This window comes from Anser brachyrhynchus (genome assembly GCF_964034855.1).
Source record: "Anser brachyrhynchus genome assembly, chromosome: 1".
In the NCBI taxonomy this organism is placed as follows: domain Eukaryota; kingdom Metazoa; phylum Chordata; class Aves; order Anseriformes; family Anatidae; genus Anser; species Anser brachyrhynchus.
In genome coordinates, this window is record NC_137694.1 from 310,197 (window position 1) to 324,401 (window position 14,205).

At 47.0% G+C, this 14,205-nt stretch overlaps 1 protein-coding gene across 11 annotated transcripts in view; it reads left to right on the plus strand.

The window, feature by feature from the left end:
- Positions 1–14,205, plus strand: part of SHANK3 (SH3 and multiple ankyrin repeat domains 3) — a 390,020-nt gene that overhangs the window by 67,801 nt on the left and 308,014 nt on the right. For all 11 annotated transcript variants that reach the window (XM_080596421.1, XM_080596428.1, XM_080596427.1 and 8 more), the window contains one exon: positions 11,306–11,414. In XM_080596421.1, the coding sequence (XP_080452547.1) occupies positions 11,306–11,414 (109 nt within the window). The remainder of the gene's footprint in view (positions 1–11,305; positions 11,415–14,205) is intronic.

Here is a 14,205-nt window from a genome sequence, read left to right on the forward strand (position 1 = left end):
GGGTCAACCACGGGGGAGCCCTCCATTTCCCAGCCCCTTTCTCCTCCCACCAGGGTCGAGGAGCGCCGGGGGGGAGTTCCTGAAGCAAAGACTGAAGCAAAGAAAGCATTCAGTATCTCTGCCTTCTCGGCATCTCCCGTTACCAGGACACCCCCCTCGTTCAGCAGGGGACCTACATTATCCCTAGTCTTCCTTTTACTGTTTACATACTTAAAAAAAAACCTTCTTATTATCTTTTATCTCTTTTGCAAGCCTCATCTCTAGGTGGGCTTTAGCCTTCCTCGTCGCGTCCCTGCAGGCCCTGACAACACTTCTATACTCTTCCCAAGAGGACAGGCCCTTTTTCCACATTTCATAGACCTTCCTCTTCCTTTTGATCTTATCGATTAGCTCCTTGCTCATCCACATAGGTTTCAAGCCCCCCTTCCCCGATTTCCTTCTCCTAGTGATGCACCGATCCTGAGCTTGGAAGAAGTGCTGTTTAAATGTAGCCCAGCTCTCACAAGCACTCTTGCCTTCTAGCAACCTAGCCCAGGAGATACTTCCAAGCAGGTCCCGGAAGAGGTCGAAGTTGGCTCTTCGAAAGTCCAGGGCAGCAATCCTGCTTTTAGCCTTACTTCTTCCACCAAGTTCCATCTTGAACTCCACCATTTCGTGGTCGCTGCATCCCAAGCTGCCCCCAACCTTCACATCCCTAACAAGCCCATCCCTGTTCGTAAGGACAAGGTACAGAAGCACCCCCTGCCTTGTCGGCTCCTCCACCACCTAAGTCAGAAAATTGTCTTCAACGCATTGCAGGAACCGTTTGGACTGCTCGTGCCTGGCTGAGTTGCTTGCCCAACAGATGTCTGGGTAATTGAAGTCCCCCATGAGAACCAGCGCCCGTGATCGTGAGGCTACTACCAGCTGTTTGTAGAAGGCCTCATCGACCACGTTCTCCTGATCTGGTGACCTGTAGTACACCCCCACAACCGTGTCTCCCATAGCAGCCTACCCCTTAATTCTCACCCACAAGCTCTCCACTTGTCCTTCACCCTCCCTCAGGTGGAGCTGGGTACACACTAATTGCTCCCTCACATAAAGGGCAACCTCACCCCCTCGCTTCCCCAGCCTGTCTTTCCTAAAGAGGACGTAGCCCTCCATGGCAGCGTTCCAGTCACGCGAGCTGTCCCACCATGTCTCTGTGATCGCAACGAGATCGTGGCCCTGCGACCGAACGCAGATCTCGAGCTGTGTTCATGTTTACAAATGAAATGTTCATGTTTACAAATGAAAAATCTGTGCAGAAAAATCTTGGCATTTACCAAAATGTCCACAAAGGACATTGCGTTACCAAAAGACATGGGGTATTACCACCTTGAATGGGAAAGAAGCAACACATTTAAAGCAATTATTAGCAGTATGACTGACATCAGTGTAGATAGGAAGCATTAGCTGTAGGCAGTGATCTTCATGTGCTACAAATTGTACAATTAGAGAAGACAGCCAGCCCAGGCATGGGCATGGGACAGGGTGTATGTAGGCAGCTGGGGGAAGGAGCAGTGAGGGAGCATCAGCTTGGCAGCCGACACCAGCAGCAGCTCCACAGGTGACTGCCACGAGCTTTTCTCTAGGTGCTGGTGCATGAGCAGGGCCATAGTGATGTGGAGGGGATGGTGGCACAGCTCCAGGGAGCAGTGGGATGTGGGGGGTGTCTTAGCCCCACATGAACCTGGGAGATTGGAGCAACCACCATGGCCATGGCGATGCTGGGAGGAGGCATGGGGGCAGGCAGCCGGGGCAGGCTGTGAAGGACCTCGGGAAGAGCTGGGCCACTGGCATTTGGTATAGGAGTGACCAAGTCTGGTGTGGCATGCACAGCTGCCTTCTTTAAGCCCTTTTTAGGGAGTATCAGTGTATTGTCCTGTGTGGTATTCTCCAGGAGAAGATGGGCTGTCAGCATTTTGGTAGCTGGTAGAGCAGCCATGTGCATACCAGCCTGGGAGCTTCCATTGAGGTTATGGTATCATGGTGCTAGCCTGTTTGCGCTCCTATTTAAAATGTTGTCATATCCCTGAAAATCCAATTAGAGAGCCAAAGGAACTCGTTAATGTCAGCAGTAAGTGCTGGACAGTGAAAGGACTTGCCATGAATAGACAAGCAACTGTGCAGGTGCTGTAAAACAGCACTAACTCAGCACTAGCACGCGGCACTTGCAGGGCAAGCAGGCGATCAGGCCCAGTCAGCATGGGTTTATGAAAGGCTGGTCCTGCTTGACGAACCTGATCTCCTTCTATGACCAAGTGACGCGCTTGGTGGATGAGGGAAAGGCTGTGGATGTGGTTTACCTTGACCTCAGTAAGGCTTTTGACACAGTTCCCCACAACATTCTCCTCAAGAAACTGGCTGCTCGGGGCTTGGACTGGCGTACACTTCGCTGGGTTAGAAACTGGCTGGATGGCCGGGCCCAGAGAGTTGTGGTGAATGGAGTCAAATCTGGTTGGAGGCCGGTTATTAGTGGAGTCCCCCAGGGCTCGGTACTGGGGCCGGTCCTCTTTAATATCTTTATCGATGATCTGGATGAGGGCGTCCAGTGCACCCTCAGTAAGTTTGCAGATGACACCAAGCTAAGTGCGTGTGTCGATCTGCTCGAGGGCAGGAAGGCTCTGCAGGAGGATCTGGATAGGCTGGAGCGATGGGCTGAGGCCAACTGTATGAAGTTCAACAAGGCCAAGTGCCGGGTCCTGCACCTGGGGCGCAACAACCCCAAGCAGAGCTACAGGCTGGGAGATGAGTGGCTGGAAAGCTGCCTGGCCGAGAAGGACCTGGGAGTGTTGGTTGATAGTCGGCTGAATATGAGCCAGCAGTGTGCTCAGGTGGCCAAGAAGGCCAACGGCATCCTGGCCTGTATAAGAAGCAGTGTGGCCAGCAGGTCTAGGGAAGTGATTGTGCCCCTGTACTCGGCTCTGGTGAGGCCGCACCTCGAGTGCTGTGTTCAGTTTTGGGCCCCTCGCTACAGGAAGGACATGGACGTGCTCGAGCGAGTCCAGAGAAGGGCGACCAAGCTGGTGAGGGGTCTGGAGAACAAGTCTTACGAGGAGCGGCTGAGGGAGCTGGGCTTGTTCAGCCTGGAGAAGAGGAGGCTCAGGGGCGACCTTATCGCTCTCTACAGTTACCTTAAAGGAGGCTGTAGCGAGGTGGGGGTTGGTCTGTTCTCCTATGTGCCTGGTGACAGGATGAGGGGGAATGGGCGAAAGTTGCGACGGGAGTTTTAGGTTGGATGTTAGGAAGTACTTCTTTACCGAAAGGGTTATTAAGCATTGGAATGGGCTGCCCAGGGAGGTGGTGGAGTCACCATCCCTGGAGGTCTTTAAAAGACGTTTAGATGTAGAGCTTAGCGATATGGTTTAGTGGAGTACTTAGTGTTAGGTCGGAGGTTGGACTCGATGATCTTGAGGTCTCTTCCAACCTAGAAATCTGTGATACTGTGATACTGTGATACTGTGATACTGTGAACTCCTGGGGCACCATGTGCACTGTGCCTTCTGCCTGGCTGGTAACATTAGCTGAGTATCACCTGGTGCAGGCTGGAGTCCGTGCTGCCTCAGCAGCACTCGGAGCAGCACACCTGCAGCATCCCTCATGGAGGTGTGTGTCCTGTGGGACAGCAGGTGCTGCCCCCAGTCCTCTGCTGAGTGCTTGCCCCTGCCACAGCTTGGACCTTGGGCCAGAGCAACCCTCTGCAAGCTGTTGGTCCCATTCATGCTGGGAGTGCTTCAAAAGGGTTTGGAGAAGCACTGAGCCAACCTCGGAGGTGATGTTTAAAGATTCTTGTTGTGTGCAGTGAAATTGATTATCTGATGTTTCTGTGGGAATCAATGATGTCTGTTTGCTGCTGTCTGATTGCCTCGGTGAGAACTTGTAAAATGGCTGGTGCAAGTGAGGACCAGCTTCTTCTGGTGACTGTGACCCCGCGTCATCTGCCACGCTCTGAAATGTGGATGGTTTGTCTTAATTTTAGCTGCTGTTTGGAGCAAACCAGGCCCTGAGGAAAGGTTAGGCTTTTTTTGATACTAAAATTGCTGGAAACATCAGCATGCCCTTGGCGTTAAGGGGATGTTTTGTCTCCACTCTTGCGGTGCGGCTGAGCACTTGGCTTCCTGTGTGCCCAGCCTGGGCTGAATAGTGAGTGACAGTTAGAATAATTTCTCTGCAAGAAGAATATCTCATTTATTTTCTTTCATTTCTATTCAAGAGAGAAAGACTTGTTCCCTTGCACCAGCTTCCTCTCAATGAGCTTTTATTTTCTGGAGGGTGTTGATTTTTCTTGTGGTTTTGTGCTAATGAGGGATAATGGGCTGAACACAATGTCCCAGCAGGATGACTGGGACTGTGTCCCTTCCCCAGGAACTTTCCTGATCTTAACCTCAGGCTTGCTTTTGTGAACACGCCTCAGACTTGCTCAACAGTCATCTACTGACATAGGGTGTTTTGGGTAATGATGTGAAAATCGAGCTGAAGCACAAGGGAGAGGTGGCAGAGGTTTGAGCAGAAGCCCCAGTGGCTTCCCAATGGTGGGATAAGGGCAGAGCCAGGTTTGGCTCCTGTCTCCTCTAACTGGGCTCCTCCTTTTCCAGAATGAGGGCAGGGTTCATGGACAGCCTGCAGGAGATGCTGGGGGCGGTGAGCTAAGCTCCACTGCAGAGTTTTGGTAGAGACCACAATGGCCCCAGTGCTGGGATGGGAGGGTCCTACCTGCCTCAGCCCCTTGTGTCCAACCCCTGCTCTCACCTGCTGCTGGCCCGTGCCAAGACATTGGGAAATCTATTGGACATCTGATGGTAAGACAAGGGGCAACGGGTACAAGCTGGAAGATAGGAGGTTCCACTTAAATATGAATCACAGAATCACAGAATCATCTAGGTTGGGAGAGACCTCCAAGATCACCTAGTCCAACCACAGTGAGGGTGAGGGAACACGGGAACAGGCTTCCCAGAGGTTGTGGAGTCTCCGTCTCTGGAGAAATTCAAAACCTGCCTGGACGCGTTCCTGTGTGACCTGATCTAGGTGTTCCTGCTCTGGCAGGGGGATTGGACTAGATGATCTTTCAAGGTCCCTTCCAATCCCTAAAATTCTGTAATTCTGTGAAATAGAGACACAAAATGCCCATTAAATCAGCGAGGGGCAGCCATACGCTAGTTTAATTTTATTTGCATAAGTTCTTGTTGTGTCTTGCTTTTTTTCTCCCCAAGGAAGGTTTCCTTCATGCCTCTTAGTATAGCCATTCAAACACACTGATTTGAAAATCACCACAATCTTCACACTAAATATGGTACTTTTGCTCATGGGAAGATACACTATGAGTGTTTATTTAAGCAGTTAGATATCTTTGTATAAATACATTTATGTTTTAATTTTTGCGTATAGGGAATTGGATGTGATGCCTTTACTGGTTTCTGATTTTTTTTTTTATATTATTATTTTGATTTGTATCCAACTGTGTTTGGGCAGAAGCTGAAATTCAATTAAAATTAAAGCAGAATAACATTTTAAATAGTGTCTTTATCACTTTGATAAATGTTCCTGGAAGGTACTGGACACAGAAGAAGAAAAGTAAATTTATCAGTACATATCTTTTGTATTTAAAGCTGACTGATCTTTTAAACAAAGGGAGATTTGGTTTGTATTAGTGTTTCTCATTACAAATTCTCAAAGGTATTTAAGTGACAGAAAATAAGTAAGTATCTGGTGAGATTTCAAAATTGCCTAAGCGATTTAGGCATCTGCTTAGCTCCCCTTGATTTCTGTGGGAGTCTGACATTTGCTCTCTCTCTTCATGTCTAGTCACCTTAATACTTTTCAAAACCTGGCCCCAAATCCTCAAGTTCTTAGAATAATGAGATCTCATTCCTTTCCCGACAGGATTTTATTCATAAACTGGGGGAGGAAAGCAAGCCTCCTTACTCTCCCAGCTCTCAAATCTCCTTTCGGCTTTGAGTGAATCAGTCCAAATTATAAAGAAAGTATCTATGTTTCTAGCTAAATTGAAATGAAAAACAATCTGATAGGAAAGCTTTTCTATGCACCATAAGCTGAAAAAACAACATGGAAAAATGTAAATACCAGCATTTGCTTCTTTGAAAAGTGGTTATAATGTGCCCAGCATGGGATATGGCTGTGACATATTTATAGTTTTTGAGTTGATTTACAAAGCCAAGTATGTTTTGCTTCTGGTTTCAAATGATTCAGAAAAAGCATGCTTGAATTCATGACTATTGGAGGAAGGGCCATTTAATCAATACAGTTTTCTAAATACTTGGAAGTATGGACTTAGCATAAGCTGTCACATGGCAAACACAGGTTTTAACAGCTGTATTTTTGCAAAGAGAGATACCCTTAGCGTAACCGAATTCTTACTGAAACAAAGACATTAAAGCCAGGATGAAGTTGCTGTTAGTTTGGCGCTGCTGCGTGTGTCGTGGTGCCTAGGGCTGCCACGAGTGACTGCAGTGGCAAGTGGGCGCAGAGTGGCTCCCAGGAGCCACCTGGGTCTGATTTCAGTTCAAGCTGTTAAACTCCGATCAGCCCTGTGCTGTGTTCCTGGTGTGGTGTCGGTTCAAACGCTGGCTGAATCGTTCAGCTGCGCTGCTGGGGATGGGCCACTGCGCCAAAAGAAGCGGAGACTGCCCCGCAGACTGTGGGCAGATGTCTGCCTGCTGTCAAGGGCCCGCATCCCCCTCTGAGCTGGGGCTGCTTGAGAGGCTCCGGGACCGTCCTGCAGGCTCTGCCCAGGGATCCTGGAGCCAGCCAGGATGAGCATGGAGTCCCACATGGCATTCTGGTGCTGGAGGCATTAGTCTGCAATGGCCAGGTATGTGAGAGGCTGCCAAGGACAAGAGCGCCTGGATCTTGATGCAACGGTTTGAAGTATGCACTGACCAAAACATCTTAATTTGTAATATCCTGTTCCTTTCCATAATCCGATTTCTGTTATTTCTCAGATCTGGCTATTGGCAGAGTGCTGGAGAGCTCTCTGGGAAGTAGCTGAGTGCCTCCCAAGTATGTGTGCTTCGAAACAGTGGTCTCTCTGTGGTCATTGCAAAATTTTAACTCCAGTGAAACAGTGTCTTTCTCTAACTTTATTCTGGAAAACAGCTCAATTGATTTAATTATGTACCTCTCCATTGGTGAAGAATAAGAAACTGAAAACTGTGTAGTAATATGAAGCTCTGGGCAGCTACGCTTGTGAATACTGCTGCTCCTCATGCCTGTAACAAAATTACATGGGTCCCTCTGGTTGCTGCTTTGCTGCTCAAGCACACAGTTCCAAACCTGCTGTCTTTTGGCAGTGAAATGGTGCAAGGTGACCCTGCTCCTGTCTGCTTGTCCCATCTGCTGACACAGTTCACTGCTTTGGTTGTACAAACACATCTTCCAGTAAGGTCATGCTGTAAACTAAATCAGAGATGCCATCTCGGTTTTCTTTTTATTAGTCTGTTTCCTCGTTATATTTTATTTCAGATTTGTAAGTGGAGCGAGGCTGTCATCTAATCCTGTGATTAGACATGTGATTCTTGTAACATCTATAATTATGCCTCAGTAAATGGTCTTTTTCATTATCTGTGTTCAGTTTTCTTAGGTATTACCCTTGTTCTCCAGGGTCTAGGACCGAAAGTGGAGGAACAAAACTGGGCAAGGGATGATCAGAAGCCGCTACATTATGTTCTGTCCTCTCCTTGTATTTTTAAGTTTGTGAACTGCAGTGAACTCTTAGCTTGGGCACCAAGATGCACATCTGGAGCATGCTGCTAAGCAGTTATAAACTAATGGAAGAAAATATTTTTCTATTTATTATTTAACAGGTAAAGTCTATGGACTTGACAGATTATTTTTGAAGCTTTGCTGTAGATTTGATCTGAGATCTTGTGTAGATGAACATTCTTTGTTCTTCATTTGGAAGGACAGGATAGTAGTGGATTTCCCCCAAACGGAAATTCCATGTGGTCACCCATTAGCGCCTGTGTGGTGCACAGGACCTTGATGATTAACAAGCACCTGTAGTGGGAGAATGCACATCCCAGAGGTGAAGGTGCCTCTTTCTGCATTCTCCTTTTACTCATGCACTTTTATCTTCAGTATCTTGCTAAATATAGAATCTATCATTAAAAGTTGACATAGTGCATCATCTTCCCAGTGTCAAAATATGTTTTACCTTCCTGAGCACCTACAATAGTAGAAGTATACACTAGCACGCTGCTGATGGATGTAGATGGTCTGGATAGGATGTACTTCTGGGTTGTAAACAACAGTCAGTAGTAGAACCTGAAGAGCAGTTCAGTTTAGTACCTGGGATGTTTGGTAACAACCTAAATGTGCAACTGTAAGAAGTCACTGTCGCATGCACAGAGGTGCATTGTCTGCCTGAGCAGAGAGCTCACAGAAGAAACTTTCCTGTTCCTAGAGGACCTGGGAAGGCTGCAGGTTAAGGGATGTGCATGGGCAGAGGGTACTGGCACCACAGGGGTGGGCATGGGCTCATCATTGACATGGAATCAGCTCTGTTGGCAAGGATCTTGCTGGGACTGTCAGTCCTGTTCTTGGGTACTGGGGCTTACCATGCATGGAGCATCATCTGTTGGGTTAGGTTAGCATTATCTGCTAAATGGCTGTTGGAAGGAGAAGGGACATATGGACAAACAGGAGTTGAAAGACCAGGGTTCAATCTGCACAATTGGGTGATAGTTGAGAATAGGCATTTTGGGATCACATCCTGGAGGTGGTCGCGGAGTTTTCAGTTTGTGCTGTTGCTGGCAGGTGGCTGCGAGTTCCTCCAGTGTTACTGCACTTGTGCTGATGGAATACTGAAACAGGAGAAAGATTTTTCTTTTAGTTACTCATGAAACAGGAAGGAATCTGGGGGAGAAGCAACACCGAGTAGCAAGGGTCAGGGAGGTGTCTTGCCATCAGAAGGGCAGCACTTGTGCACTGCTGCAGTTGATGCCAGTTGCACATGCCTGTTTGTGCTATGGGAATCAGTTATGCCATGGGTGCACATTTCCAGCTCCTTCCGCTTCGGGTGACCAACTCTTTTTTACAATTTGAGCTGTTTCCCTCACTCATGTGCACTGTCCTGCTATGGTGCTGGGTCTGTCCTGGTGACCCCATCCAGGCTAGAGAGGCTCTGAGGAACATGAGGGAGCATCTGGGGTGTGTGAAGTGATTAGTATGGGGAGCAGAGGATCAGCTGTGATATTGGACATCTCTGGGTAATACCTACTCCTGCCCTTGTGCCCCAGGAGAGCAGTGCAGTACGGGAAGCCAACCTTGTAACTCAGATGTGTGCTTGTGGCTCTGTGCCTCATCTCATGCATGGCTGTGGCACTGGCACCCCTGCCCATGTCTGGGTGTCGCTGTGGACAGATGGAGTGAGCCGCTTGAGTACTGGTATGGGTGCTGTGGGGCTGCATCGCTGCAAGGTTTTGCCTGAGCTAATAATCTCTGATGAGATGGCGTTAATGTTGCAGGGGGTGGTGCACTAAAATGACAAGAAATTTACGTATGTGATCTGGCTTGTTTTATGGCATGGGTCTGTGGTGCCAACCTTAGAAAACGTGCAAAAAATGTTTAGCTTTGCACACTAACTACATACAGAGAGAATTTGGTTAACCAGGTAAACAGCCCGGCATTAATTTGCCTCATCTTTTGATAGTCTCAGCTTGGTGATACTTTCTGTCTGACTTCTTAACATGGTCTCCTCAGCATGCCAGAGATAGAGCACAGGTGAACTTTACAGGTCCCAAGTTTGGGGATTTGCAATGTCCTCTGTAGAATTGCTTCTAAAAGTATTAACTTTTCCCCTTAGAAAATTAAACTTTGGCAGGAGCAAAATATTACACAAGATAATGCATAATGAAATTTTGTTTAGAAAGTCGTTGAAAAGAATCATAAATGTTTCTGCATTGTGCTTAGTATTTTCAGATTTTTTTTTTCAGCTAAAAAACTTCAAAATGAAATTTGAAGTGAAATACTTTGGAATTCATTTTGTTTCATAAAAGATATCATTCTTCTGTGTCAAATTAAAGGAAAATGTTGAATCTTGAGTTTTTTCACTGTGTGGAAAATCTACTCTGCTCAGAAGCGTTCGGCCAGCAGTGCGGTGTTTCACAGGAGCTACAGCTATTGCTTGATTCTTGATTGCAGGTTGGCTGGTTGGCTAAAGTATTTCCCAAAGTCTTCCCTCAGCTGCTTGGACACAATTTTTGGAACGTCAGACACTTTCTAGACTTCCTTTCCTAAAACTGGCTGCTGCAAGGCTTAATTAAAATCAGCTAAAAGAAAAACAAAAACAAACAAACAAAGACCAACCTGCAATCAAAGATCTGAAAAACTGGACTGGAAATGAGTATTTTCACGTTGTAGTCTGTCCAAGTGCTGTCTGCCTGCCTGGCAGAGCTGCAATTTCTAGAGTCTAGAAATTTAATAAAAGAATATATTCATCAAGTATAGCTATCCAAAAGAGAAAAAAAGAGGAAAAAAACAGCAACCTACAAACAGCCAGGCAGACTTAAAGGAGTCTTTTCAGCATTCAGTCCCCTCAAGAGAACAAGATTGTCTCTGGCCAAAGACAGAAAATTACACCAAGAATAAAACAGAATTTCACAGCAGGGAGTGCAACAGCCATACCCATTACACTGTACAATTATAGTCGGTGTTTGAGTAGCTTGATCTTTCTTGAGTGTTTCAAGTTCAACGGGCAGACAGATGATACAGCCTCAAAATGATTTACAAGAGAAGATGTGACACTGCAGTGAGGACACAGACAAAGCCCAAGTGTGCTGTGCCATCACTGGTGCTGCTTAGTGGGTGGCTGGCACTGCACCTTCCATAGCCAGCACCGTGCTGCATGGTTGACAAATGCCTTGATAGATGTCTGGTGATGTGTCTGTGTCACAGGCATGTACAACGTGCGCCTGCCCTCGTGGTGTTTGTGAACAGAAAGCGTGCATTAGCAGAGCATTGTGGTGTGGGCAGAGGGTGGCTTCCTTGGGATGGTCCAGCAATCCCCAGTCTTGAAGAGTGGGTAGGAAGGACCACATTCCACGTGGACTTGTGGCATACCCTCGAAGAGGGTATTTGCCTTGTAGGGCGTATAGTCTCAGGGACCTGGGAATGAATAAGTGCCCTGGCTTCTAGTGGGTGCTGCACCATTATCCTTGCTGGTTGCCTTGGGTCTCCTGAATGAGGATATTCCTCTGGTGGCTTTTTTCTTCCCATCGGTGTGTTAACACTATGTATTGTATGTTTTCCTGGGGTGTCACGGCTGCAGGCAAATCTGAAGAAGTTCATGGAGTACGTGCAAATGCTAAATGCGGAGAAGGTCTGCAGACTGCTGGAGAAGGGACTGGACCCCAACTTCCATGACCCGGATACTGGAGGTGAGATTGGCCTCTCCAGACAGGGGATGATGGCAGGGCAGGGCTGGGGGAAAAAGTGTCCAGGGGATGCAGTGGGAATTTGGGGGAGTGGTTGTTCTTGAAGAGGCATAGCAAATGATAATTTGTCTGAAATGTAAGGTTTGGAAGAGAGGTATATAAGCTGGATTTCTTAATAGTGTGTCCTGTTATGACACTTGGGTCTTGGAGGTCTTGGGAACATGAAGTTACAGAAGGTGCTTGGCAGAGAGTGTGTGTGCGGAGGGAAAGATGAATAGTCTGGGAATATGACATAAAATGAAACAGCTGTGGAGCTGTGCATCTTTCAGAGTCGGATTCTGGGGAGGACAAAGCTTTCTCTGTGACTGGCATGTTGGGTGAACACAAAATCTCTTCATGAAGCTGTCAGAAGGTTTAAGAAATGTTTTGGAGGTCAAGAAAATAAAATCTTGGCTTCTGGGTGCCTCATTTTTTTATTTTTATTTTTTATGCACCTCAGAGTGGTCAGGCCTTTGGAGCACAGGCTGTCGGGTTGTCTGCAGGCTCCTGGGAATGAAGAATGAGAATCACAATCCCATACATTTTCCTTATGGACAGGATCATGAGGGAGGATTCTCATGGTCTTGTTCTGAGAGAGGAGCTACTGTTTTTACTGTTTCTGTTTTAAAGTAATGCACTTTATTGGTATTTAGCATAGAGTTGAACTTCTTTGTGTGAATTACGGGCACATTTCCAACCCATGAGCAGACTCCAATCTGATGATTAATTTTTTGTGTTTCCAGTTCAGTTCGATGGCTTTTCAGGTTGTTTCTGAAATTCTGGCTCCCTCTGTAGTAGGAGTTCTAGTGTGTCCAGACTGTTGTTCCACACCAAGATCAGCTGGCACAGTCTGCTGTCATGCACTCTGTTAACCTCTCTTATCTTCTCAGACAACAGGGCTGCACCCAAACTGCCCCTTGAGAATGGCTCTTGGCCTCTGCCAGCTCTTCAAATGGGAAGGTGAAAGCTGGTTTAGCCAAACTCTGGCAAGAAGCATTCAAACGGCGCGCAGTAATGTTTGTGTCGTGTAATTTGCTGGTGTAGCCGCTCTGTCTGATCTTGCTGGAGTGCCCTGGTGAACAACTGCTTATATGAAAAATAAACTGTTAGTAGCATACAAGCATGATTGCTGTTTGCTCTGGAGCATGCCCAAACAGCTCAGCTCTATTTCACTTTCATTTTAGCCCAAGACCTTTCAAGCATTTTGAGTGATGTTTCTTTAAAAAGAAAGTCCTACGCTCTTCTAAAGCCGATTCAGCTTTCTGAAATATATTGCAGAGTGCGGTGTGCTTGAGGAGATCATAGAATCATAGAATGGTTTGGGTTGGAAGGGACTTTAAAGATCATTCAGTTCCTACTCCCTGCCATGGGCAGGGATACATTTCAGTAGATCAGATTGCTCAAAGCCCCATCCAGTGGGGCTGGTAAAGTTTAGGATGCTGGGAAAGTTTTGGATCTGATGTTATTTCACAAAAGGGTGGAGGTTTATAGGAACAGACTCTTGCATGCTGCACAGACTTAAATACAGAGTGGGAGGAAGGAAAACAAGACAACAAACCACCTGATCCAAATAGTTATTTGGTTCCAGTTCAGAACTGAAGGCAAAACTGGATTTTATGAGATGTGAAAATAGTGTTGGAGCACAGGGAGTCTTGGACACCTTATTTTGAGCCCTAAGTCTTGTGCAAAACAACTTTATTACTGCTTGCTTTACAATCTGTTTTGTGAACGTGACAGAATGACATAAAACTGCTGTTCAGTATTCATGGGTAGCTGGAATTTAAGACCAGATGGAGCTATTATACCATCCGACCTGACCTCCTGCATCTCATTGGATCCTCGTCACCTTGTGTGTGTGTGAGTTCACTAAGCAAAGCTTAAACATATTTTCCAGAAAGTCATCAATCTTGATTCAGGGAATAGAGGATCTGTGCTGTTCTTTAGTTATTTGGTTAATCACCCTCACTGTTTAAAATTCGTACCTCATTTAAATTTGTATGCTTCAGCTTCCAGCTGTCGTTATACTTTATCTTCTAGATTAAAGAGCACTTTAGAACCTGGTCTTCACATGAAGGTATTTGCACATGGTAATCAAGTCAACATTCAATCTTCCCTTTCCTAATTAAAGAGGCCAAACTCCTTTAGCCTTCCATTGAAGGTATTTTTTCCAGTTTTCCTGTCACTTTTGAGGTTTACCTGTCACTGCTCCATTTCTAGGAGGTTTTTAAGAAGGCAGGCACCAGACAGCCTGCTGTCTGTCTGCACCATTCATCACGGGCAGGTGCCGTTTTCCCTGTGGGTCCTTGCTCTCTGGTCTCCTGTGGCTGTGGTAGCAGTGGCCTCATTGGGGAGGACCCTGGCAGCTGCACGTCTCTGCGATAGACCTCTGCGTCACTCCCTGCAGGGGTTATTTGACCTGTGTCACCTGAAGCATGGTGAAACCATGAAGCAGTTCCTCGTTTGGAAGCTTTGTTTTGGTGAGGCTGGTTTTGCTCCCATTGACTTCCCTGTGCAGCCTGGCTGGCTGAAGGGCAGAGCAAGGTGGGAGCACGTCGCTCCTCCCATGGCTGCCAGCTGCAGCTCTGCCCCCTGCACAGGAGGATTTTGCAAAGCTGTGACCACAGGGCGCAGCCAGACAGGGCAGCACATTTCCTCCCCCAAGAAGTGTGTTCACCCCAGGCTAAGATGGATCCTGCAGGGTTGCCATGGCTTTTGTTTCTGGTTTTCGAATTGCCCAGCCCTGATTGCTCTTAGC